General features: G+C 35.3%; 1 protein-coding gene across 3 annotated transcripts; it reads left to right on the forward strand.

Moving 5' to 3' along the window:
* The first annotated feature begins 326 nt into the window (after positions 1-326).
* Mbip (MAP3K12 binding inhibitory protein 1) lies at positions 327-22,231 on the forward strand. 3 transcript variants are annotated; one of them, XM_090345146.1, is made up of 9 exons: positions 327-511; positions 3,781-3,900; positions 5,629-5,853; positions 5,949-6,045; positions 9,230-9,295; positions 9,536-9,688; positions 14,277-14,374; positions 20,495-20,533; positions 21,623-22,231. In XM_090345146.1, the coding sequence occupies exons 1-9, from the start codon at positions 383-385 to the stop codon at positions 21,725-21,727; spliced, it is 1,032 nt and encodes a 343-aa protein (XP_090201272.1). In that variant the 5' UTR covers positions 327-382; the 3' UTR covers positions 21,728-22,231. The 3 variants fall into 3 exon arrangements, with proteins under 3 accessions (XP_090201272.1, XP_090201273.1, XP_090201271.1); XM_090345145.1 differs by having other exon boundaries at positions 329-511; positions 21,620-22,231; XM_090345147.1 differs by lacking the exon at positions 3,781-3,900 and having other exon boundaries at positions 328-511; positions 21,620-22,231.
* The last annotated feature ends 1,205 nt before the right edge of the window (positions 22,232-23,436 follow it).

The raw sequence follows: 23,436 nt of genomic DNA on the forward strand, positions 1-23,436 counted from the left end.
AAACACCTTGGCAAGGACAGGGCGCAGCCTCCTGCTGGCTGGGGAGTTTCCCCGCCAGCTCTGCACGCGGCAACGCTACAGTTTGCTTCTGATTGGCGCTCGTACTTGTCAATCACGTGTGTGTGTGTGTGAGAGAGAGAGAGAGAGAGACAGAGAGACAGAGAGACAGAGACAGAGACAGAGAGACAAGAGAGACAGACAGAGAGAGCTAGAGAGAGGGAGGGAGGGAGGGATGGAGGAGGGAGAGGGAGAAGTGAGTGCGTCTCTGGGGACGCGGTGGCTTTGACGTCATCGCCCGGCGACGCCAGCAGAGGAGGGCGGGGCTGCGCTGCGGAGCGAGCGTCGCTCCGCCGCGGCTGTGGGGGCGGCCGCGAAAAGTGTCATGGCTGCTGCCGCGGAGCTTAGTTTTCCAAGCAGCCATGGCGGGGACCTGGAACGAAGCTACAGTCCTCATCGCTCCCAAGAGGTGCTCTGCGAGATTTTCCGCTCCCTACACACTCTGGCTGGACAGGTGAATGGAAGGCCGGGCTTCGGGGGACCCGTCGGCCCCTCCTCCCCGATGGCCTGGGCTGGGGTGGAGGGGGTGGGGAGGGCTGGGGCGGGAGGCCGGGGAGGCGGGGAGCGGCGGAGCGGGCGGCGGGCTGCGGGCCGCCCGCCGCGCGGAGGCCGAAACCGGGGCCGGGGCCCGGGGAGGGGGAGGAGGGGGAGGCGGGCTCGCGGCGTCCGGCCGCGGACGGCGGGGTCTCCGGGAAACCTGGCTCCGAGAGGAGCGGGGGAGCCGGGGCTGCTCCGAGGACTTGGCGGGATCCGGCGCCTGGAGTCTCCTCCCTTCCTTCGGTTTATCCCCTGTCCAACTTGGCGGGTCTTGGCAGCCCGAAATGTTTAGAAATGCGCCCTCGGGACGTTTTTTGGAGTGGTTTTGCTGATTTCCATCCCCCCCCCCCAACTCCCTTCCTGGCCACGAATGTGCCTCTGTTGCCCTCTCCGACTGGGAGAAAAGTCGAAGGAATTAAAGTTGATGAGTTATGCTTGGCCGGTGCTGATTTGCATTAGAACTGTCATGTAAGCATTAACTCCTTGGGCCGATAAGTCTCTTGCAAAAAAAAAAAAAAAAAATCACAGGTCCAAAGCAAAATTTAAATGAGTAAAAGTGTGTCTGTTTTGAAAATACTCTCTTATATATCTTTTGTCAGCCGTTTCTCACTTTGTTCTTGGGCCCCCCTACTAGTGAAGGTAGTGAATGCGGCCAAGCGTTTGTGCCAATTCCTTTGTGAGAATTATCTTTACAAGCCTTCGGTGGTTTAAATCTCTTACTACTTCTGCATGTATGTTGTGACTTACTATAAGTTGCACGTACAGTTTTGTGAAATGAAGCGATTAACAACAAAAAAATAACTTCTAGTTTCTTACCAAGGACTGAGCGAACGTTTTTTTTTTCCTTAAGTCTTAGAGACTTGATTGTCATTAATATTTCACTTTCAAGATCAGTAAGTAGGGGTAAAAGAAAACTATTACAGCATGGGTATTTGAGCCTTCAAGTTGATTAATATTGTAATATTAGGAAGGAAAATAGTTCACTTATTCTTTACAGGGCTTTAAAAATTACATTGAGAAATGATGTAAAGCTTTTTTTGAAGTATTTTTCACCCTAAAAATGTAAAACTGATGTAAAAAAAATTAAGCAATCTGGCATTCTTAAAGTTCAATTAGGAAAGTGATTAAATTTTACTTGTGTTACTTGTCAATTGTTTTAACCATTTGTAAGTTTTCAGTGACACAGTGAAATGACTTTCAAAACAGAGAGCTAAAAATGATTCATCAGTTAAATGCTAGTATTATGGTAATATTTGTGAGATATATTAAGAATGAAAGCCAAAATATACTCCCTCTGGGAGTATTTCCTATTAAAAGATGTTTAAAGGATTTTTCAAATGTGTGTTGTAATATGTCTTAAGTTCATCCTACATGTTATATTACTAGCTTTCTTCAGTAGAAAACATAAAATTGAATGTCAAAAAATATTTTTTACTTAAAATCGCAATTCCTAGTTTTAACCTTTCTTGCTGCCCACTGAATGGCCCTGTTTTAGTGAGCTAAAGATTTATCACTACCTTGGGTTTTCATATTTAATGTTCCTACTCCAAGTGTGTTTTTAGTTTATAGATTCCCGAGTAATTACTTTATCCCATCAAGATCCACAGGATAAAAATGGATACAGTACATATTACTAACAGGGAATTTTTGATGAATAATTGGGCATATTGAGATCATTTTTTTGTGACATGTAGTTTTCTTGAGACATAAGATATCCTTGATTGCATTTTAAAGCTTATATAATTATACTGAGTTGGCATGAGAATGTGAACCAGGCATTAAGATTAATTTTCTGTAAGTTACATTGTCTGGAAAGTGAGATGTGTTGCTTTGGTTTAGGTTTACTTTTTCCCCCAAACTATATTAATTAATGTTCTGTAACTGTGGATTTCTTGGAGGCCTGTAAAAATATAATGAGTTAGACACACAAAAATTGTCCAACAACGTTACATAGGCATTACAGTAATGCCCATTAAGGCTAATGCATTAATGTGAAATCTCAAATTGATAGAAACTTAGCTTTATCAATGAAGCCTACACAAAATTTCTTTATGTCTGTTGAACATGGAGTTTGTTGGACTGCTTCCAACAGATCTCTGGAAGTAAACTTCTGTCACATAGTATTTATACAATATTGTTAATCTGGAGTCTAATTGATTTTATGTGCAGTGATTCTTCTTTTAGTTTCAGCATTACAATAAGGTCTGTATTTGCACTCATGTAACATGTTTTTGTTTTATAGAAAGTATAACTAATTTTTAACAAAGTATTCCTGAAAAATAGAATATAATGTACTGATTCCATTACAGAGTATACCTTTACCCTACATACACAAAAGAATACATGTCACTAGAAAAGTTTATAGGGGTTCACTTTTACTCAAATGATTACAAAGGGAAGCACTCTAACATTTTTATTGATTCTGTATTTTTAAGTGAGATTCTTAGTAGTTTTCTGGATATGATCTTCTTCTAATAAATTACAAACCAATAGGAACTTTTAATGACTAACACCACACTTCTAGAAAATACTGTTTACCCCAAAGCCTGGACAGCCTATCCAGTTTCTAGCAATTTATTTCACTGTTACTTTTCAGATTCAGACTTCTTTAAGTAATAGTTTAATTTTTATTTTGAGTAGAAAATCCTGTTGTCCTTTATCCCTGGTTCTTTATGTCTATGAATAGTCTTGATTTTTAAGTTCTCTTAAAAATTTGTTGAATTTGGAAACAATAAAATTAAAAAATGAATAATGATGTATTTTAGGTTTCTATTTGTGAATATATTTAACAAAGAAAAAATTAGAACTTTTTAAAAACAGTTATACAGTTTGTTTAATTCCTTGAGTCGGAAGTAATAGGATTCTGAATTAGGCAAGCTTATTTTGGACCCCATCCAAATGATTTTTTAGATGCTGAAATATCTTTTTATCTTTCATGAATTGGCCAATCTCTAAGATGGTCCCATTATACAGACGTAAAAATAGAATTCAAATACGATGTCATTTTTAAAAATAGAAACTACCTTCTCAGTCTTTTAAGATGATAATTAAGTAGAAGATTTTATCATTAAAAACTTGATAACTTGGACAAAATAGGCATTTGTTACTGCTAAACAACCTTATATTTGTGACAATCCCAGCTTAATCATGTAATTTTTGTGATGTTGCTGGTTTGCCCTTTTGAAGCTTAACCTCAAAGATGATGTGGTGAAAATTACAATCGATTGGAACAAGCTCCAGAACCTCTCAGCATTCCAACCTACATTGCTCTTTAGTGTGCTTGAGCAACACATTTTGCATTTACAGGTAACTTTCTTGTTAGAAATGTTAACTTAATATTGAAAGTAGAAATTAATTGTAATTAAATTATGAGTATTCATCAGTTCTATCTTACCATTGTATTAGTACTGTTATTAATAAAAGGCTACTTAGACCTAGATTGAATCTAAAACTGTTAATTTTAGGAGTAATCAGGACAGTTACAAGAATATAACTCAATAGACTAATGCGAGTGAGACTGGATGCAGGTTTATTCAATTCTAGACTTGTACTGAAAATTCAATACAGTTCCATCGATGGTGGGTTATAATTAAGCAATAAGACACGGCAGGTGTGTGTCATGCTATGATAATGATTCCATGCCTTGGGTGAGTTTGGAGGCTCATGGAGTGCTTTCAGTGGTTCAAGAAGTGGCATTATCCCAGCATGACACATCCTGGAGTGTCTATTGCAATTAAACAGTTTCAGCATAGTTTTTAAAAAGAAAGTAATTTCTGTGACATTAATGTTTCATTTTAGTAAGTAGCCAGTCACTATATTAATAGTTTGAAATAATTCATATTTTATATTGGAAGTCAATATTGATTACGAGTTCTGTTACATTTTTAATATTCCAGTTCAATAACTGAACAGTATATGACATTGTTGCAATTGAACATCTGCAGCTACAGTTGATGTAAGTTGCAGTTTATCTTTAATCAAAGTATAAAATGTGAAGTTTCAAAAGAAAATGAAACTGTTTGGACTAGTGGCTTTACTATGATAAAGGTCTTACAGAGATTCAGACGAGTATTTGGTACTGCTAACAATGGAAGCTAAATTATAGGTATGAAAAAAATTGGAACATTCGTAAGTGTTGGTGTGTTTTGACCAATGGAATAGACATTAATTTTCAATCTTGCATTCAGTGACTTCCAGGGAAAATTTAACAGTGTTTCACATTAAAAGAATAGTTAACCCTGTTTATAAAAGGGCAGAGTAAAGAACTATAGAATTGAAATGAGGCCTGGGAGGAGGGAGAGAGGAACTGAAGTAAAATGAATAATATGATTTACATTCTACAACAGGGTATTTTTGTTGCCTCTGTATAGTGTGTGGTGATAGGCATCTGTCTGTTGTCAGCTGTGGATCTTGTTAGCTCTTGTTTTTGTTTTTTCATGTTTCATTTTCTTTTGTAAAATTTAATTTCATGACCCAAGAAGATATCCTGCCATATCAGGAAAAGCCTGAGTGTTCACTCATCATAACACCTATATATTTCATGTCCAAGCTCTCTCATTCACTTCAGGCAACTGCAGTTTCAAGTAGAGAATCTCCAGTGATACAGCGATAATGCAGGGCTTTGCTGAGTGAGAGCTGTGGCTCTCCTGTTAAGGAGGAAAAATACTAAGCCTTAGTGTTCTAAGAAGGCATTTGAATGAGATGTTAATTAAGTGGCATTGGTGCCAGAGGCTGAAAGCTTTGATTTGGCACAAAATAAAAGATGACTGACAGAGTTATTTTCTCAAAGAAATTTTTAAGTTTCCTTATATTTTCTTTTTTAAATAAACAAAATTTATAACATGGTAATGATCACAGTAGCAGAAATTAGCAGATACTTGTGTATGAGTAGACTTATGTATATCCTTGTGTGCCAGTTTTTATATTTAATAATTACATTAAAATTTTTACCATGTGGAAGTTTATATAAATATATTAGGTATATCATTAATTTTGGTAGTTTGAACCCAGCAGATGCAATTGTGTTCTTTTCAGCCTTTCTTAGAAAAACTTCAGCCACTGATTAAAGAGGAGAAATCAGCTACTGTTGAAGAGATAGGAAAAACAGAAACTGGGGATAAGGATGAACTAAATGCCAAATTTCCCATTGGCGACCAACAAGAGGAAGAAAAGCATAAAGATTGTGATTTAGGAGATGTGAAAAAGACACAGATCCATTTTGATCCAGAAGTAGTTCAAATAAAGGCTGGAAAAGCAGAAGTAAGACCTTTGGTGGGGTGAGGGAAAGGAGGGGGTCATTATTTTCTAAAAGTCCTACTGTGTTAATATCAGTAAAACATACTTTTTGCTTGTAGATTGACAGAAGGATATCTGCATTTATTGAAAGAAAACAAGCTGAAATAAATGAAAACAACGTCAGGGAATTTTGCAATGTTATTGATTGTAACCAAGGTAACTACTTAGCAGTTAATTTTCACAGCAATTTTTTATGTATTTGTGTGCTGGTCCTGTGGCATGAACTCGGCCTGGGTACTGCCCCTGAGGTTTTTTTGTTTTTGTTTTTGTTTTTTGATCAAGGATAGCACTCCACCACTTAAGCCACAGCTCCATTTTCAAGTTTTTTCAGGGTTAACTGGAGATACGGGTCTCCCAGAGTTTCTTGCCCAGGCTGGCTTTGAACTGTAGTCCTTGTGTGCCACCAGTTCCCAGCTCTTATAGCATTTTTAAAGCAATTGTTACAGTTGCTCTATTCCCACCCCCCCCTTTTTTTAATGAGATTCAGAACTCAATTCAGTTTATTCCACAGGTGTTCCATTACTAAGGTAGTATAATTTCCTTCTGTTTAGCAATAGACTATATTACAAAACTGGTTTTCATTTTGGTTACACAAGTAAATGTAAGGTTGTTCAGTCTCATTATTATGAAGGTACAGGGCAGTATAGATTCCAGGCTTGAAAATGGACTTGTGAAATTATGTTAATATAAAGTGAATTTAGTAAAGTTAATAGTCCTCAAGAGGGAGCAGTTTATTCACTACTCCTGATCTATGTTTTATATCACAATACAGCCAGTTTGTCATGAAGACTATGGGGATTTATGTTTTTTTCCTTTCTCTCTTTGTGTTTACATTTGCTATTTATCAGATTCCCCTTTCCTCCTTCACTTGAAGGAGGGGAAGGATTCATATTGGAATGAACTTTTTTGGTTATTGCCTCTAATTATCTTAACTTTGAATACAGAATTGTCAGGTGAACCTAGAAGTGACTCATCACACGATACTAATTCTTTTAATGAAATAATACAAACTCAGTTTGAGCCCTAAATTTTTTTTCCCATTAACTTTTACATGTGTATCTCTAAATTTGGTATGTTTTCCCATTAGCTTTTCAGAACAGGTGCAACAGTAGCAAAATCCCAGGTACTAAACCCCAACTGCAAGCAGCTCCAGAAAAAGGGTTTGTTGAAAGAGCAAGCACATGTGTTACTAATGTTATTCCTCAGTTCTCCCTGCTAACTCTATTATTATAAACCACCAGGGGATAGAAATTGACAAGAATTGAAATGCCCAGCAGGATTCCTTGGCCTATTCAATCCCTCACTGGCTCCAAACAGTGCTAGCAAGATTTTCTGTGAAGAGTGACTAGCACTCATAGGTTCACCATGCTGAATTTCTCACTGATGGGTCAGTTAATATATGTATTTGGAATATAGTTTTGGAATGGATGGTAGCTTCTTATTTAACCCTTGACCTAGTGAAAGGGTAGAAAAAGAATGGAGAAGTCACCACCTTTTATGTATACTTTGAGATTCTCCAAACAAGATGACCCCATTTCATCTATAGATGTAAAAGATGACTAGATTTAGAATGTATTCAATTTAACGTACCACTATACTGGTTAAACTTAAATAAAAAGAAATATACTTTAATGCTACTGTTGCGTTAGGGTGTTCCTTAGAAGAGCTCTCAATTTGACTATATTTAAAAAGTAAAATTATAGAAAAGAAACTTCTCTAAATAAAAGAATTTTCTTCAGTATCTCTTTTACTATTCATTCCTTTCCAAAATAGTTAAAGGAATTTTTTTAGATATTTATTGCCAATAAATGGTATTATTTCAAGCATTAATATTTATTGCTACAAATTATAATGCATAATGTATATTAACATGACTTAATTGTGTTAATATATAGTATTATCATAATGTTTTTGTGATTTCCTCCCTTGATTCAATTTTGACATCTAAAGAATGTACTTTTTTACTTGGTGAAATTTTAGAACAAGTTTTCAGTACATATCTTTCCTAAAACTACATTTAAAAAAATTTAGATTAACATTTACATATGACATCACTGAAATAGATTACAGAACATAGAAAAATTGGAGCCATCTATTCATCCATTAACCAATAGTACTAGTTAATATAAATATCTCAGAGACAAAATAAGAGTGTAATGTAATACAAATGAAACCAATACCCTAAAACATTGTTTAATATTTTTCTGCTTTTAACACACATTAAGGAATTCCCATTAAACACAACTGGTACATGGATAAAACTTAAACACTATGAACTAAGCCAGGCAAGGGAAGGCAAACACTGTAAGTTATCATGTATATTTGTAAACTGTAAGTGTTAAAATCATTATAGAGTAAAACAGTGATTAAAAGTAGATGTTGAAAAAATAGAGGATATATAACAGGTGCCAAAATAGAGTTAGGAAGAATAAACTACTGACTATAGCGTAGAAAAGTGATTGCTAAAACTACGTTTTTTGTAAGGGCAAGAGAAGAATTATGACTTTTTTTTGCATGCGTGCCAGTCCTGAGGCTTGAACTCAAGCCTGTACACTGTTCCTGAGTTCCTTTGTTCAAGACTAGTGCTCTCTCACTTGAGCAACAACTTCACTTTCAGCTTTTCCATGGCTAATTGGAGATAAGAGTCCATGAACTTTCCTGCCCTGGTTGGCTTTGAATTTTGATCTGTAGATCGCAGTTTCCCAAGTAGCTAAGATTATAAGTATGAGCCATCGGCACCCAGCAGTAGTATATGGTATTTTTTTATTAGGAATTTTTTAAATTAATATCAGAAATCCTAAATGGCAAAGTATGGTTGTATTTGAGATTTCAGAATCTTTTTTGTGTGTTGTAAACTAAAATATGTTAATTATGCAATTATTTTTTATTAGATATTTACTAACTTGATCAGTAGCATCAAAAATCCTGGATTTTTTAAAAAGTAGATACTTCAAAAATATTTTGCATTATATTTTAGTAAAAAGATTTGCAGTGAAAATGAGTTTTGTTTCTGATGATGAGATAGAGTTAAATTATTTTCCCCAAAGGCCCAAGAGGTTTTTTAACTATACTGGCTTTCATTAAAAATGGTATGAAATTATGCTACTTAATGTTAATGGATTTTTTATGTAAATTTGAACTTTGAATTTAAAATAATAGGGGCTATGCTTGGCTATAGAAAATAAAGTTCACTCAGTTCTATTTTGTATATGGTGGTAATTTTATTACTATTATTTAAAATTATACTCATGAGTAATAGAATTACTGGAAATTTGTCAAAATTTCACACATTTGTAATTAAGAATATATTTAAACTAATACTTATCTAAATTCTCCTTAGAAAATAGTTGTGCAAGAACTGATGCCATTTTTACCCCTTACCCTGGATTTAAAAGTCATGTAAAGGGTAAGTAACTACCACATAATAGCTTTGTTACTGGCAGAAGTTTATTGTGGAGTATAAGCAAAAGAGAAGTTAAAACTTTACCATTTAAATTTCATTTATTTTTCAAACAAAACAAAGATATTGCTTTTCCTCATCCTTGGGTTTGTGGCTTCTTCATGAAAAGAATATAAAGTACTGTTAGAAATTCAGTTCTTATTTTTGAAATGTAAATTTATACCAGCTTAAAGTTTCTTAACTTAGTTTCTAGAGTTGTGAATACATATGGACCACAGACTAGACCTGAAGGAATTCAAGGAGCAGGTCATAAACCTGCCAGCATATTTCGAGATTGTGGTAATCAGGCTGTGGAAGAACGACTACAGAATATTGAGGCTCACTTGCGATTGCAGACAGGTAAGCAATGAAGCAATATGGATGCTAGCCCCATAATGCACATTTACAAGTGGTTAAATGCGTATTCATTTGATCTCCAAATTTTTGTTGAACATCCATCATGTCTGGTTGGTACACATATGAAAAAAATAAGCAAAGTAAGCCAGTTTCAAAGAAACGTAGTTTGCATGGTTTCCCTCATTTGTAAAAATTAGAATATGTATAAATCTGTAAGTCAACCCCAATGAACAAAAAATTATACTTAGACATGATAAATTAAAAAAAACAGGACTGTAGCTGGACGTGGTAGCTCATGCCTGTAATCCTAGCTACTCAGGAGGGCTGAGATCTGAGGATCATAGTTCAAAGCCAAGCCTGGGCGCTAAAGACCATGAGATTCTTAACCACTAGAAAACTGAAAATGGAGCTGAGGCTGAAGGGGTAGGGCCTTGAGCTGAAGAGCTCTGGGACAGAACCCAAGCCTAGAGTCCAAGCCCTACCACCTGCAAAAAAAGAAAAACAACAACAAAAAAACCCAAACAGGACTCTAAATATTCACACATTGAGACCAAAGGAGGATATTCTTAGGAAAGGATCACAAGGGCTCAATAGCTATTTGCTTATGATTATATAAAATGATATGTATCAAAATGAGCTCCAAGAAATGGAAACAAGGTTTTGTTTAGTTTACTTTCTGTGGGTTTATTTTTGTTTCCTTTCTATTTTTCCTCTTGTCACAGTTTTTGATTCCGGTATCTTTGGCCTTCTAGTATGTTTATCTGATTTGGGGAGAGTAAGAGGAAGCACAGAAATGGTGGAACAAAGGGAGAACTAATTCAGCAGTGTTATTTACTAAAAACTGGGTTGAAAAGAACTATGCAACTTGTGAGGGAGGGTTCTTGTGAGGGGAAAATCTGGGTGAAAATGAGGTAGGAGGTGACACTTTTCAAACAGAAATGTGCCCATCACCTGACTTATGTAACTGTAATCCCTCTGAACCTCACCTTTCCAATAAAAAGTTTTCAAATATATATACTGTTATTGATCTCAAGGAACTCACAGGAATTCTCTTCACATATTTTTTTAACCACATTTCTAAAATTGAGAAAGTGGTATCAGTAGGAAACACATTCCAAATAGATCCTGTTAACCTCTGTTTATTGAAGTCACAGCTGAAAACTGATGTCTTTACCTGTGATCAATTTCAGAACTTGTGATCACCTCTGACTCTTATCACCCTCTGGTAGGTAGGAAGTGGTGATACATGTGGCCCTACTTCTTAAAGATCTCACAATAAGAATAAGCAGTAAAGATATGTCATAGGAAAATGAGCTAACATTTATTGAAGATAACTCCCAGTCACTGTACAAATGTTATGCATAAAACATGAGAAAGGGTATCAATGTGCAAGAAGTCATTTATCCACTACCTGATGAATGTAACTAACCCTTCTATGTATTACTCTGACAATAAAATAAAATTTAAAAAAGAAAGTGTTATGTATATATCAACTTAGTTCTTATTAGTACTATTTTGAGTTATCAATTGTATGAAGAAGTAAAATGAAGTTTAGAGAACTCAAGCAACATTACCAAGAGTGTAAGTAATAACTGGAGGCCCAGCCCAAATATTAACCTAGCAGTCAAGCCAGAGTCTCCTCCATTTAGTCACCATGTCACATTAGTTGTGACTTTGAAATGCATCCCATATCTGCCCACTTCTTTATGTCTCCAGTGGCTGTTATAGATGAAGCTTTAGACTAAGGGAAGGACATTAATTGCTCTGTTTGCCCCTGAACTATCTCTTACATATCAATTTTTACTCTGTGGCCAAGTTTCTTTTTTTTTTTTTAAAGTTCAAATCCAATCTTGTTTCTGCACAAGATTGGCCTTTACATGCATGCTAAATTTAGCATTTATGCATTTATTTCACAAACAGTATTATACTACTTAAAATGCTAAGATTACATCTGAATAGAAGTTCTATTTGGGGTAGACAGTGGTATAAAAAGTTACATAGTATGCTCAAAAAAAAGTGGGTAAAGATAAAAGCAACTTCACCAAGAGAAGGGAAGGGATATTGAGATTGGGGGAAGTCATAATTATAAACATGATTCTCCACCCATATTTTCAGGCATACCTTTGGGCTTTACATCATCAGCTCATCTTGATACCCTCTTTGTGACCATGCTTCCCTTGTCAAACCCAGACTGGTGTGGATCCCTTTTTTATATGGTTTCATAGCACTTGCTACTTCCTGCTTTCCTTTCAATCAGTTATTATTGTCCATGTTCTCTGCTAGCTAGTAAGGTCTCATCCAGTTCATTATACTTAGTACCTATGTGGTTCCAGGGAATCAAACCCAGGGCCTCATGCATGCTACGCAAGTACTAGGTTATGCTCCTAGCCCTGGTACCCAAATGTTTATTGAGTAATTGTTTCCTCTTTCAGATATGTACACAGTATAGAGCGAAATAGAATTAGCAATTAATTCTCTTGGGAAAGGCTAAGGTTTCCATGAAGAGATGTTTGAGCCCTTGAAGTGTTAGTAAGCATTTTCCAAGGGCCAGGTATTCTAAAAGAGGAAATAGTGTCTACAACAAATTGTAGGAGATCAAAATACTGTTCAGGATACTTTAAAGCTAATCTAGTTTTAATATTTGCTACATGGGGGTAGAAGGTAAGAGAATAGTAAGTTTTTAAGATACATAAGGCATTGGCACTAAGCATCCATTTCCCTCAGAACGAAATAGATTACAGATGCAACTGTATAAAAGAATTAACCAATTAGGTAGTCAGGGAATTAACTTTTGGGTAAATACCTGTTGGGTGCTTACTGTGTACCAAGCACTATTTTAAGTGGAAGGAGCACTGAGATGATGTGTTTATAGGCCCTGGCTTCAAAGACTTTATAGGTTGGAGAAAGATAAATAATGGTGTAGAATTTTAAAGGACAGATAAGAAGCATATGATAGAGGCACAATGATCATCCATGTGAATAGTCCAGGCAGTGCCGGTGACTTGAACTGGCTCTGAAAGGTATAGGGTACATCAGGATACAGGTTAAAAGAAGCTACTCATACTACCTTATTTAGGAGCACATCAAGTCCCTGAGGTAAAGAATACATTCTCAAAAAAAATCCTGGAGTTTTTATACTTAACAGTAAAAATTTAAAATACAATTTAAATTGATGAAATAGTTTATATTCTTTAATGGCATAATGGTCAGACAATCATTATGCGAGTGAATATTGAGTACTTGCTCTGTAACAAGCATTGTAGTCTGTGAACTGATGCTTCTTAGTCTTATGCCCCATAGAACAAAACAGAACTGTTTCTCGTTCTGGTACTTAGAATATAGAGACAAATAACAAGGTGTTAGGTGATAAAGATACACAGAAAATCAAGAGGATGGGTAGTGCTGGGAAGGGAAAGTAGTAGTTACTTGTATTTCTTAAAGGATATCAGAGAAGTCCTTAGAGGTAAAGGTAACTTTTGAGCTAAACCCTAAAACTAGCCGTACTAACAGTTGGGTTTACTTGGTAGATGGAACCACAATTGCAAAAGATATCACGGTGCTTTGTTGAGTTACAGGACACAAGAATCATGTGGCTGGAACTCCAGAGGGAAAATGTGGGACCTTGTAAGCCAGTGTACAGATTTATAGACAATTATAATAAAGTTTTGGTTTCTAACTTGAGTGAAATGGTAAGATGAAAATTGAAGGATTTAAACAAATTGAATATGTATACCTTTGATAAAAAACAAACAGACCAATCCAAGCTTTGTGGTAATCCAGGGAGCAGTCAGGATTGGAGTGATTGCACTGATTGTGTAACAGTGGAAAGATTCTAGATATAACCCCGAACTTGAAATTAGAGTGATCTTAATTTACCATTGCCCCTTCTTAAAATGTTGTTAATTCAGAATTATCAGAAATCCCCTTTTTTAGTATTCTTCTAGTTTAAAGAAGGAAAGATGAGCCAGGCACCAGTGGCTCATAATCCTAGCTACTCAAGAGGCTGAGTTCTAAGGATTGCATTCAAAGCCAGCCTGTGCAGGAAAGTTCATTCTTCAGTTAACCACCAGAAAGCCAAAAGTGGCACTGTGGTTCAAAGTAGTAGAGCACTAGTACGGAACAAAAAGAGCTCAGGGACAGTGTGCCCAGGTCCTGAGTTTACACTTCATAGACCAACCAAAGATTAAAAAAAAAAAAAAAAAGGAAAGATGGCATGTTGACAGAAATTATAGACATACTGCAACCAGTGCATTAAGTTGTCACTTACTGCATTTTTCTACTTGTAAGTTCTATAGCCTATCAGAAACGTATATGAAGGTTTGTATACAGAAACTATTCAGTAGCTTATAAAGTGAACTTAACACAAAACTAGCAGTATACAAGGTATAAATGGAATTTAGAAAGAGGATGTATTAATTTGTCTTATGTTATACCATGTGTAATTACTAACTAAATATTCCATTGTTTCTCCTTACATTAAATATTTCTCATTTGTTTGCATATAAGTGCTTTGTATGGTATTGCAAGTAAAAATTACAAGAAGAAGAAAATTAGTCATTGGTGTTTTAAATTTTTGTGTGTGTGTGTGTAGGTGGCCCAGTGCCAAGAGACATTTATCAGAGAATTAAAAAACTTGAAGATAAAATCCTTGAGTTAGAAGGCATCTCTCCTGAATATTTTCAATCTATTGTGAGTATCAATGTCTTTCAAAAGTAAAGTACTATTGTTTTTTTCAGGTGTTTCATCGTGTAACTCAATTATGTGTATATGAAATGCTATTTTAACAACTAAAAAATAAAGCAGCACATCCTATGTAGAAGGGTGTACTATTATTATTTCTTTAAAATTCTTATTCTAAGGGCTAGGGATGTGGTTTGTTGTTAGAGTACTTGTACCTAGATGCTCAGGGCCTTTTGTTTGATCATCAGCTCTTTCCTCCCCCTACACAGAAATTCTAGTTCTGAATATTTTAAAACTTTATGAATTTTAGAAATCAAGGCTTTTTATTATACATTTCCTACAACTCCATAAGCCATTTTCTTGTTATAAGTGGTTGAACAATGGAATTGCAATTTAACACAACAGTTTATGAATACAATATGCCTTGATCAATGTCATCCTTTCAACATTCTCACTCATCCCTCCCCTATCCACTCCTTCATTGGATTCTTGTCTGCATTTTTCCTCTTTTCATTCACTTACTCTTTCCCTCTTGACCTCACACTATCTGTTTCAGATACTTGCTTTCTAGTGAACTTTATTGAACTTTGATTTTTCACTTTGTAAGGTATTACACTATTTGAGATGTCCCTTCACCATAGCCAAAGTATGGAATCAATCCAGACTCCCTCTCGATGGATAAATGAATCAAGAAAGTGTGGCATTTACTCATCCACTAGAATGATATTTTGCCATTTATAAAGAAATGGAAAGACTTGGAAAAATTATATGTTAAGTGAAGTTAAGTCAGTCCCAGAGAAACAAAGTATATATTTTTTCTTTTATATGTGGAAGCTAGATTTAACATAAACTCATAAGTAAATACATTGGGAGGTATATGTAAGTTTCAGTTTTGTTAGAGTAGCAATCTTTCCTAACTAGTAGATTGGGTATTACAGTGAGGTACAGAAAAGAACTATTTCTAGAGGAATACAAAGAGTTTTAGTGATTCATTGCTCTTAATTACAAAAGGAGGTTTAGGAAAGTACTAAGGGCTGCTGAGGCATGGCTTAAGTGATACAACACCTGCTGGGCAAGTATGTGGCCTTAAGGCTCTGAAGTCCCAGTTTTAGAAAAACAAGTAGTAAGAGGTTAAATGAGAAGATAGCTAGCACATGGGGGGGAAAAACTCAGAAAACAGTAGCATTTATTCAATTTCAAAATTCATCTGTGAAGTAGCTGGATAAATGTGGATGAACCAGTCATTTTCTTTAGCTTAATTTTAGAAAATGTATTGGTAGCATTATACCTTACAAAGGTCTTCTACCTGTAGGATTATTCTTTGAATATTTCTCTCTATACAGCTTCTTAATAATAGTGATTATGTACTCCTAGGAAGGTAATTGGTAATTTTTCTGGTTCAGATTCACACCTTGTTAATGTTAATTCTTGTTAGTATCAGAATTGATACTGAAAGAGAATGTGGTAGTGTCAGATGTCTCCAGAAAGACCCTTCTTCATTTATTCCTGCTCTTTTAAATCTGAAGCCTTAAGTACACAGACTTTACTTAACAGAAGACGTCATCTTCCATATTATAACTTTGTGATTGTTTATTTTTATAAGATTTTAGACACATTAATTTTTATATCATTTTCAAATGTCATGCTTAACAAATATTCAAGAAGGGAATCTATATACAATTACTGGCACATAGATTTTAGAACATAATTAAAATTAACCTAATGGTAACGGAAATATAAACATAACTATATAGACATAAAAACTTATGACTCTATAGACACAATATTTTATTTCATTAATATGTATCTATGAAATACAAACCCTTAGCCTAATTTTAAGTTCTAAAAACTGCTAGTGATTGTGTATAGAGAGCCCCTTCTTGAACACTTGTTTGTTAAACTTGTCATTTGAAATGTATAAAACTCAATGTTAATAAATTCTTTAATAAAAAAATTAAGCTGAGTCTTTTGTATGTCATAGATACATATTAATCTATGTAATACAACATTATGACTATAGAGTATATAGCCCTCATAGATTTTTATGTCTGTGTAGTTATGTTTATATCTCTAAGACCATGTCCATAACCTTGGGTACCCAAACATTGAGTCATCACTATTTTTTAATTTTTTTCTTTTGACTGTACCCAATATCAGGGTTTGTACTCAAAACAGTGCACTTGCCTAACACTTGAACCATACCTTCAGACCTAATGTGTGTGTGTGCGCACATGTGGGTGCACACATATATGTACTATTAATTTATTATGCATAGGATGGAATATTTTGTTAAAGAAATAGAATTGCCAGATTGTAGAGTACCATAAATGCAATGCCCAGTAGCTTTAAATTAGTTTTACTAGCAGGGAAAATGGGGATTTTTTGAATACCTTTCAACAGAAAATTGACATGTAAAAACAGTATTTAGAAAGATTTAGCTAATACTGCTATATGAGATAACTAAGGATAAGGATAAGTATAAGTATTATACTAGCTTAGATGTGATGTAAGATCCTGAACTAAGGATATTAATAAGAATAGAAAAGATAGATTCAGGTAGGAAAGAAAATTTGAGAGATACCAAGTATATTGGAAAGAAGAGACATCAAAACCAAGTCTAGTTTTTGTCATTGATTGTATTGAGAAAAATCTAGAGGTGGGATATTTTATGAAAATAGAATGAGTTAAGCTGTTTGAGATACAGGACTTACTCGAGACAATTGAGAAGCTGTGTTGAACACCAGTTAAAACCTCTATCCACAACAACAGTGTAACTGTCACTGAAGCCTGACCCTTGGTGTCTGCAGAAGCAGAAAGAACTAAAAATATAGACTATACTTCTGTACTTCTAAGCCTATAAAATTAGAGACAAAGAAAATTAACCTGGACTGGTTAGATATTCACAAAAGGATGGATGATAGAAACTTTTGATAAGACTAATGCTATTCACTTCTTACTTATTTATTATATTTTAAAAATATTTGACAGTACTGGGGTTTGACTCAGTACTTCTTCCTACATCCAGTCATCAGTATCTATCAACTTTTCTTACCTATTTTTAGGTGTTAATCTTTTCTTATGTATGTCCTTATTTCTGAATTTCACTTCATGTGTGTCAGTATAATGTCTCCTTTCAGATGTTTTAAATTTTTAAGAATACAACTTAATAGATTTTAAAGATAAGATCTTTATGAATATTCCCAAAGACTGGTTTTAAATTATGACACGACATAATGTATTTTTCAAGTATATTTGCACAGCACTTCATAACACTTGTATATTTACACATTTTTGGGGCAGTGCTGGGATTTGAACTTCAGTAACTGGGTTTTGGATGAATGTGCATAATTATCTTTTCATTGGGACACAGACATAATCAATATCGTTGTAAATTATCTGCCAATACAAAAGAATGAGGGAGAAAAGATCATTTTCAATTACCTCAGGCAGTTCTTTGCTAGTGCCCCGTGCTCCAAGTATTTCCTCTCACATATCAAACTTTGTTTAATTTAGTTGTTCTCTTAAAGGAATTTTAAAGTTAGTCTAATGTGCCAGGCAAGAGTAGGTGTTTCATCATGTTTTTGAGTTATTAATCCACTGAGAGCCTTATTCTCCTTGTTTTGATTTTTCACACTGGTTTTTGGTAGTCATAATTTGGTTGCTTAATAATATAGAAGCTATTCTTCTGATATTCTCCTGGTTAAACTGTAATGACCATAAGGGGAAATATATTTTTATCAAATATGTAAGAAGCCACTCCTTGGATATGTAGGAGACTGAAAAATGGGAAGATTAAACATTAAGTCCATACTTACCCATAAGCCTCATGCTAGGTATCTATGTCCTTTGCAAAGGAAAGAACAGACTTTTATCTGCTTTTGATTATTTCACTTTTAATAATTTGTTGTTTCCTATTTGTTATACTATTGATAAGATCTACATACTGGACACAAAAGAAAATAAGTTGTAATTATAAATCTGAATGATCAGAAATGCTTCTGAGAATTTTTATGTGTGCATATATGCACACTAATATTGGGGCTTGAATTTAGGGCTTTCTATTCTCATGGCTTTTTTTTTCACAAGGAGGATACTCTATCACTTGAAGCATTAATTCCACTTCCAACTTTCTGCTGATTAATTGGATATAAAAGTCTCATGGATTTCTCTTGCCCAGGCTGGCCTCAAACTATCATCCTCTGATCTCAGCCTTCTGAGTAGCTTGTATTATAAGAGTAGCTACCAGTGCCTGACTTCATGGGAAAATTAACTCAGTTTCTTTGTCAAAATATACATTTACTAATTTGCTGTTGAAAAGCTTGTGCAACTGAGAAGTGTAACAAAGAATTCATTAGGTCAAGGTTTCAAAGGCTCAATAGTTGTCAGTTTCAACTATAAGATCTCTCTGGCCTCATTTCTGTGCTGGGGATCAAACCAGGGCCCACTTGCATGCTAAGCAAGTGCTGTGCCACTGAACCACATTCCCACCCCACATACAACGTATTGAATAAGCCCTGGGTATAAGCTCAATACACTGGAAGCTGAGACAGGAAAATCAAAGTTTCAGGCCAGTCTGGGCTACATAAAAAGTTCCAGGTCAACCTGAGCTAAAACATTTCACCCTAGGCAAAAGCAAAACAAAAGAAATCTGGCTTAGGGGCCAGGAGTTTGGCCTAGTGGTAGAGTGCTTGCCTAGCATGCATGAAGACCCAGGTTCGATTCCTTGGTACCACATACTTAGAAAAACAGCCGGAAGTGGTGCTGAGGCTCAAGTGGTAGAGCTCTAGCCTTGAGAAAATCCAAAGACAGTGCTCAGGCCCTGAGCTTAAGCCCAGGACTGGCAAAAAAAAAAAAATCTGGCTTACACAGTGAATTGTGAGAAGAAAGTTCAGTGATAATGCAGTCTTCAGGGTTTAATTAGTTAATTGATTTAATGTCTAAGTCTTTCTCCTTCATACTCTAGTGTTCACCGTTTGTTCCCCTGGCAGATGGCAAAATGGCTTCAAGCACTTTCAGACATCTTAGCCACATACAGCAGTGTCCACAATAACTGTTTCTGAGTATTTTCTCAAAAGAAGGAAGCTTTTTCCTTCAGAAACTCCTTAGTACTACCCCTGTAGGCTTGCAATGAGTAAGTGTTACTCATTGGCCAGAATTGGACCCATTCCCGTTTCAGTCATTGACATGGCTTTGGGAATAGGACCAGCATTCTCTTGAGTCAAACACACAGAAGCAGTAGATTAAAAAAAAAAAAAATGCATATTAGGCGGGGAGGTTAGCCCAGTGGTAGAGTGCTTGCCTAGCATGCACCAAGACCTGGGTTCAATTTCTCGGTACCACATACATAGATAAAAGGCAGAAATGGTGCTGTGGCTCAAGTGGTAGAGCTCTAGCCTTGAGAGGACAGTGGCCAGACCCTGAGTTCAAGGTCCATGACTGTCAAAAAAAAAATGCATATCCTCTTGTGATGACTTGATAGTGAGGATGTGTATGTGTGTGCTTCCCATCTCTTGGCCTAGTCTACCAAATTCCATTTTCTTCTGGCTGTTGCTGCTTTGCTTGTTCAGTATATATCCTGGAATTGAAAGGTTTGGGAAAAATCAAAAACTTCCATGAATACTTCTTTCCACAGTCACTCAGGCAAATTAGAATATAATGGATGCCAGACATGTTGCTGCAATGTTCCTAGGTTTTTGTTTAGGGGTTTTGTTCTTTTTTTACCAGTTCTGGCCTTAAGTTCAGGAGCCAGGAGTTTGGCCTAGTGGTAGAGTGTTTGTCTAGCATGCATGAAGACCCAGGTTCGATTCCACGGTACCACATACATAGAAAAAATCCAGAAGTGATGCTGAGTTTCTAGCCTTGAGAAAAAGCCCAAGGACAGTGCTCAGGCCCTGAGCTCAAAGCCCAGGACTGGCAAATAAAAAAATATATATATCTTTGGTGGAAAACTTTCAAAGTATAAGAAAAATACGTTAGTAGAAGATAATGGTTGGTAAGTTTGTGAGCTTTATTTCTGTTGTAATTCTTAAAGTCTGTCCATGTTTTTGTACAGTAGTCTATAATGGACTTGATGCTTATATTTTTTTAAGCATTGGTCACTTTTGTTTTTCTTTTTTACTTTTAAACTAGAACTTCCCTGGAAAAAGAAGAAAAGTTCAGCCACCTCAAGTAAGTTGACTTGCTTCATCTTCTTTTTGACTTCTGTAGTAGATTGATAGGCTTTTATGCATTATTACCAACAAGTTAAGTACTCTAATCACTCTTAGGCTGTAGCTTGATAAGATTTAGGACTAAAGAAAATGGAAGTTAAATTAGACAGTATTAGACAAGGCTAATAGAATGACTCTGATGGGTTAACTAAATACAAATATCTTTATCCTGTTTTTAATATAGATGAATATATCAACAGCAAAATGCTTAGAAATAATTAGTGCTTGAGTAACTTCAGTCTCAAGTAGTTTAGGAGTCTCCTCTTCACAAAGGTGAAGACTTAATTAGCAGCATATAAATAAGGTGGGTGCTGGTGGTTTATTCCTGTATTCTTAACTACTCAGGAGGCTGAGATCTAAGGCTCTTAGTTCAGAGCCAGCTGGAGGAGGAAAGTCCATGAGACTTATCTCTGACCACCAAAAATGCCAGAAGTAGAGCTGTAGCTGAAGAATTAGAGCACTATCCTTGAGCAAAACAGCTCAACGACAGTGAGCTGGCTCTTGAGTTCAAGCCCTCAGAACCTTTAAAGTTAGAGAAAACTTTTGAATATTTTGTTGTATTTGTTAAGACTAGCATGTTATTAATTATAAAATCTTTTAAGTAAATTTATTGAATAGTCTTTTTTGTTTTCCTTTCCAATATTAATAATTGATTTCATTTGATCCCTCAGAAGAGGATTGTAAGGTATTTTAAGCAGGCTAATCTTAAAATGTTATTTTTTGTTTTTAAGTATTGGTTTTAAAAATACTCAAGTTTTGGTTAAGAGCTTTCACTTATTTCAAAGTACCAAAGGCTCAAGAGCACTTTGTCACTAGGTAAGAAAAACAAAGTAAGAAATACTTTTAAGCCTTTTAATTTTTATGCCTTTAAATACATCATCAGGTCATAGTTGTTCAGCTTTACAATTAGTCTCATGAAGAAGAAAATAACACATTCCCATGGTATTGAATATTTTAAATATTTATAGTTAGTTGATTTAGCACTTTATCTACATCAAGATACTTCAGAGTCTTACTCAGCAATTTGTGTTCTTATTGTTTATAGCAGAACTATTCTCTGGCTGACCTTGATGAGAAAATTAGTGCCCTCAGGCAAGCCCTACTCAGAAAATCAAGAGAAGCAGAATCCATGACAGCTCACCACCTTCCATGAAGAACTCCTCCTTGTACTCGTCATTTTCTTTCTTCATATACACACATATAACTTACACTGTAATCAATTACATGGATGTATACTTATCAATGTAAACTCTGTGAAGTCAAGGTTTGTTTTTACATGAGTCTAGCTTGCAGCAGGTAATTTTCAAGTATTCCAGTAAGTTTTGAAGACATGAATGCAATGAAAATAGCATTATTGGAATTTTTTCCCTTCTGTTTTAAAGAAGGACTTGGGAAATTGAAAAGACCTAATTTGAAAGTAGTGGGTTTTTTGTTGTTGGTGGACCATAAAAAGGAAGATTATTTTGATAATATTTAAAGGACTTTATATTTGTAACATTAACCAGTATGTCAGTTTAAATTAGTATTTTGCACACGAGTACTCAACAAAAATGTATTGACTGAAATGAATTTTAAATACAATATGTAAACTCTATTTTTGTTTTTTCAGATGTCAGTTTTAATGTAAATAAATAATAGATCCAACTTTATACCCTTATTGGTTATGTGACCTGGACTTTGTGCCCTAATTTTATAGTCTATAAAAAGAGGGATGTAATAGAACCTGCTTTGTTGTTTGTTATGAAGAATAGGCAAGGTCATGTATGTACAGGTTTAAAACTGTCATGAACAGGTGAAATCATGTATGTACAAGTTTTGAAACTGTCCCAAAGAAATGCTGAGTGAATGTTAGCAATTATTATATAAAACCTGAGTTGATTCAACTTGTGGGTGGGGACAAGAAGGAAAAACCAAGAATGAGCAAAGGAAGGATATCATTGTCCAAAAAGAAATGTACTCCATTACCTCGCTTATGAAATGGTAACATCTCCTTATAATAACATAATATATATAACATAATATATAATAACATCTCCTTTATAATAACTTTTTTTTAAAAAAAACCTGATTTGTCTTTGAACAGAAGAAAAGACATTACAAAGAAATTATATTGCACTAGTGGAAATTAAACACTTCAAAAAATGTAGCTTCAGTTATGTTCAAAGTCTTTCATGGAACAACAGTTTTAAGAATTGTTAGGAGTAAGAATCAGAAATCTATCTTGGAATTTACTGTTAACAGGGAGTTATTTAAAAATGAGCCAGAAATAGAAAAAGTAGAGAAAGTGTAGCTAAAGTGTGATCTGAAAGTAATTGTTAGTTCATGTAGTGGATTGGTTTTTCCAGTACTCCCCATTAGAAGACTGCATAAAAGGTCTTCTTCCCACGACTCCATAGATTCAGCTTGTTCTGGCTAAGTTTGGTACTGACTCTGAATCCAGCTCTGTTGACCCTCACAACTCCAAAACCACTTATTTAATCTTTATATCACTTAGCTGAAATTCTTCAGAGATTACATACCATTGTGTTCAGTCGTCCCAACCAGTTGTAGTCAGAATGGTGAGGGAACAACTTAATAGAAGCGTATAGTGTACATAAAACCTTGCATACTGTGGCAAGTTTCACTTGGTTTAAAAAGAAATGTGGCCTTGGAATCATTCCTAAAAAGTAGATGGAGGCTAGATTATTTCCACTAATATCACTATATTTCAACTCTGCAGAACAAATAATAGCTCAAAATATTTTTGCCTGGTATGTTCTAATATTACAGGTGCAGTTACAATCAACAGATTCCCCAGTTTCTATCTGCTACTATCCTAATCAGAATGGCATCCTCTAGATTTAGTGGTGCATTTTCCTACCA

Source organism: Megascapheus bottae, chromosome 14 (genome assembly GCF_031878675.1).
Source record: "Megascapheus bottae isolate mThoBot1 chromosome 14, mThoBot2.hap1, whole genome shotgun sequence".
NCBI classification, from domain to species: domain Eukaryota; kingdom Metazoa; phylum Chordata; class Mammalia; order Rodentia; family Geomyidae; genus Megascapheus; species Megascapheus bottae.

Excerpts from the sequence above, each read along its gene's own strand:
- Mbip (XM_090345145.1), top strand. The coding sequence starts at position 383 with ATGGCTGCTGCCGCGGAGCTTAGTTTTCCAAGCAGCCATGGCGGGGAC. Across the intron at positions 512-3,780 it reads TACACACTCTGGCTGGACAG|CTTAACCTCAAAGATGATGT; the intron begins GTGAATGGAAGG and ends GCCCTTTTGAAG. Across the intron at positions 5,854-5,948 it reads TAAAGGCTGGAAAAGCAGAA|ATTGACAGAAGGATATCTGC; the intron begins GTAAGACCTTTG and ends TTTTGCTTGTAG.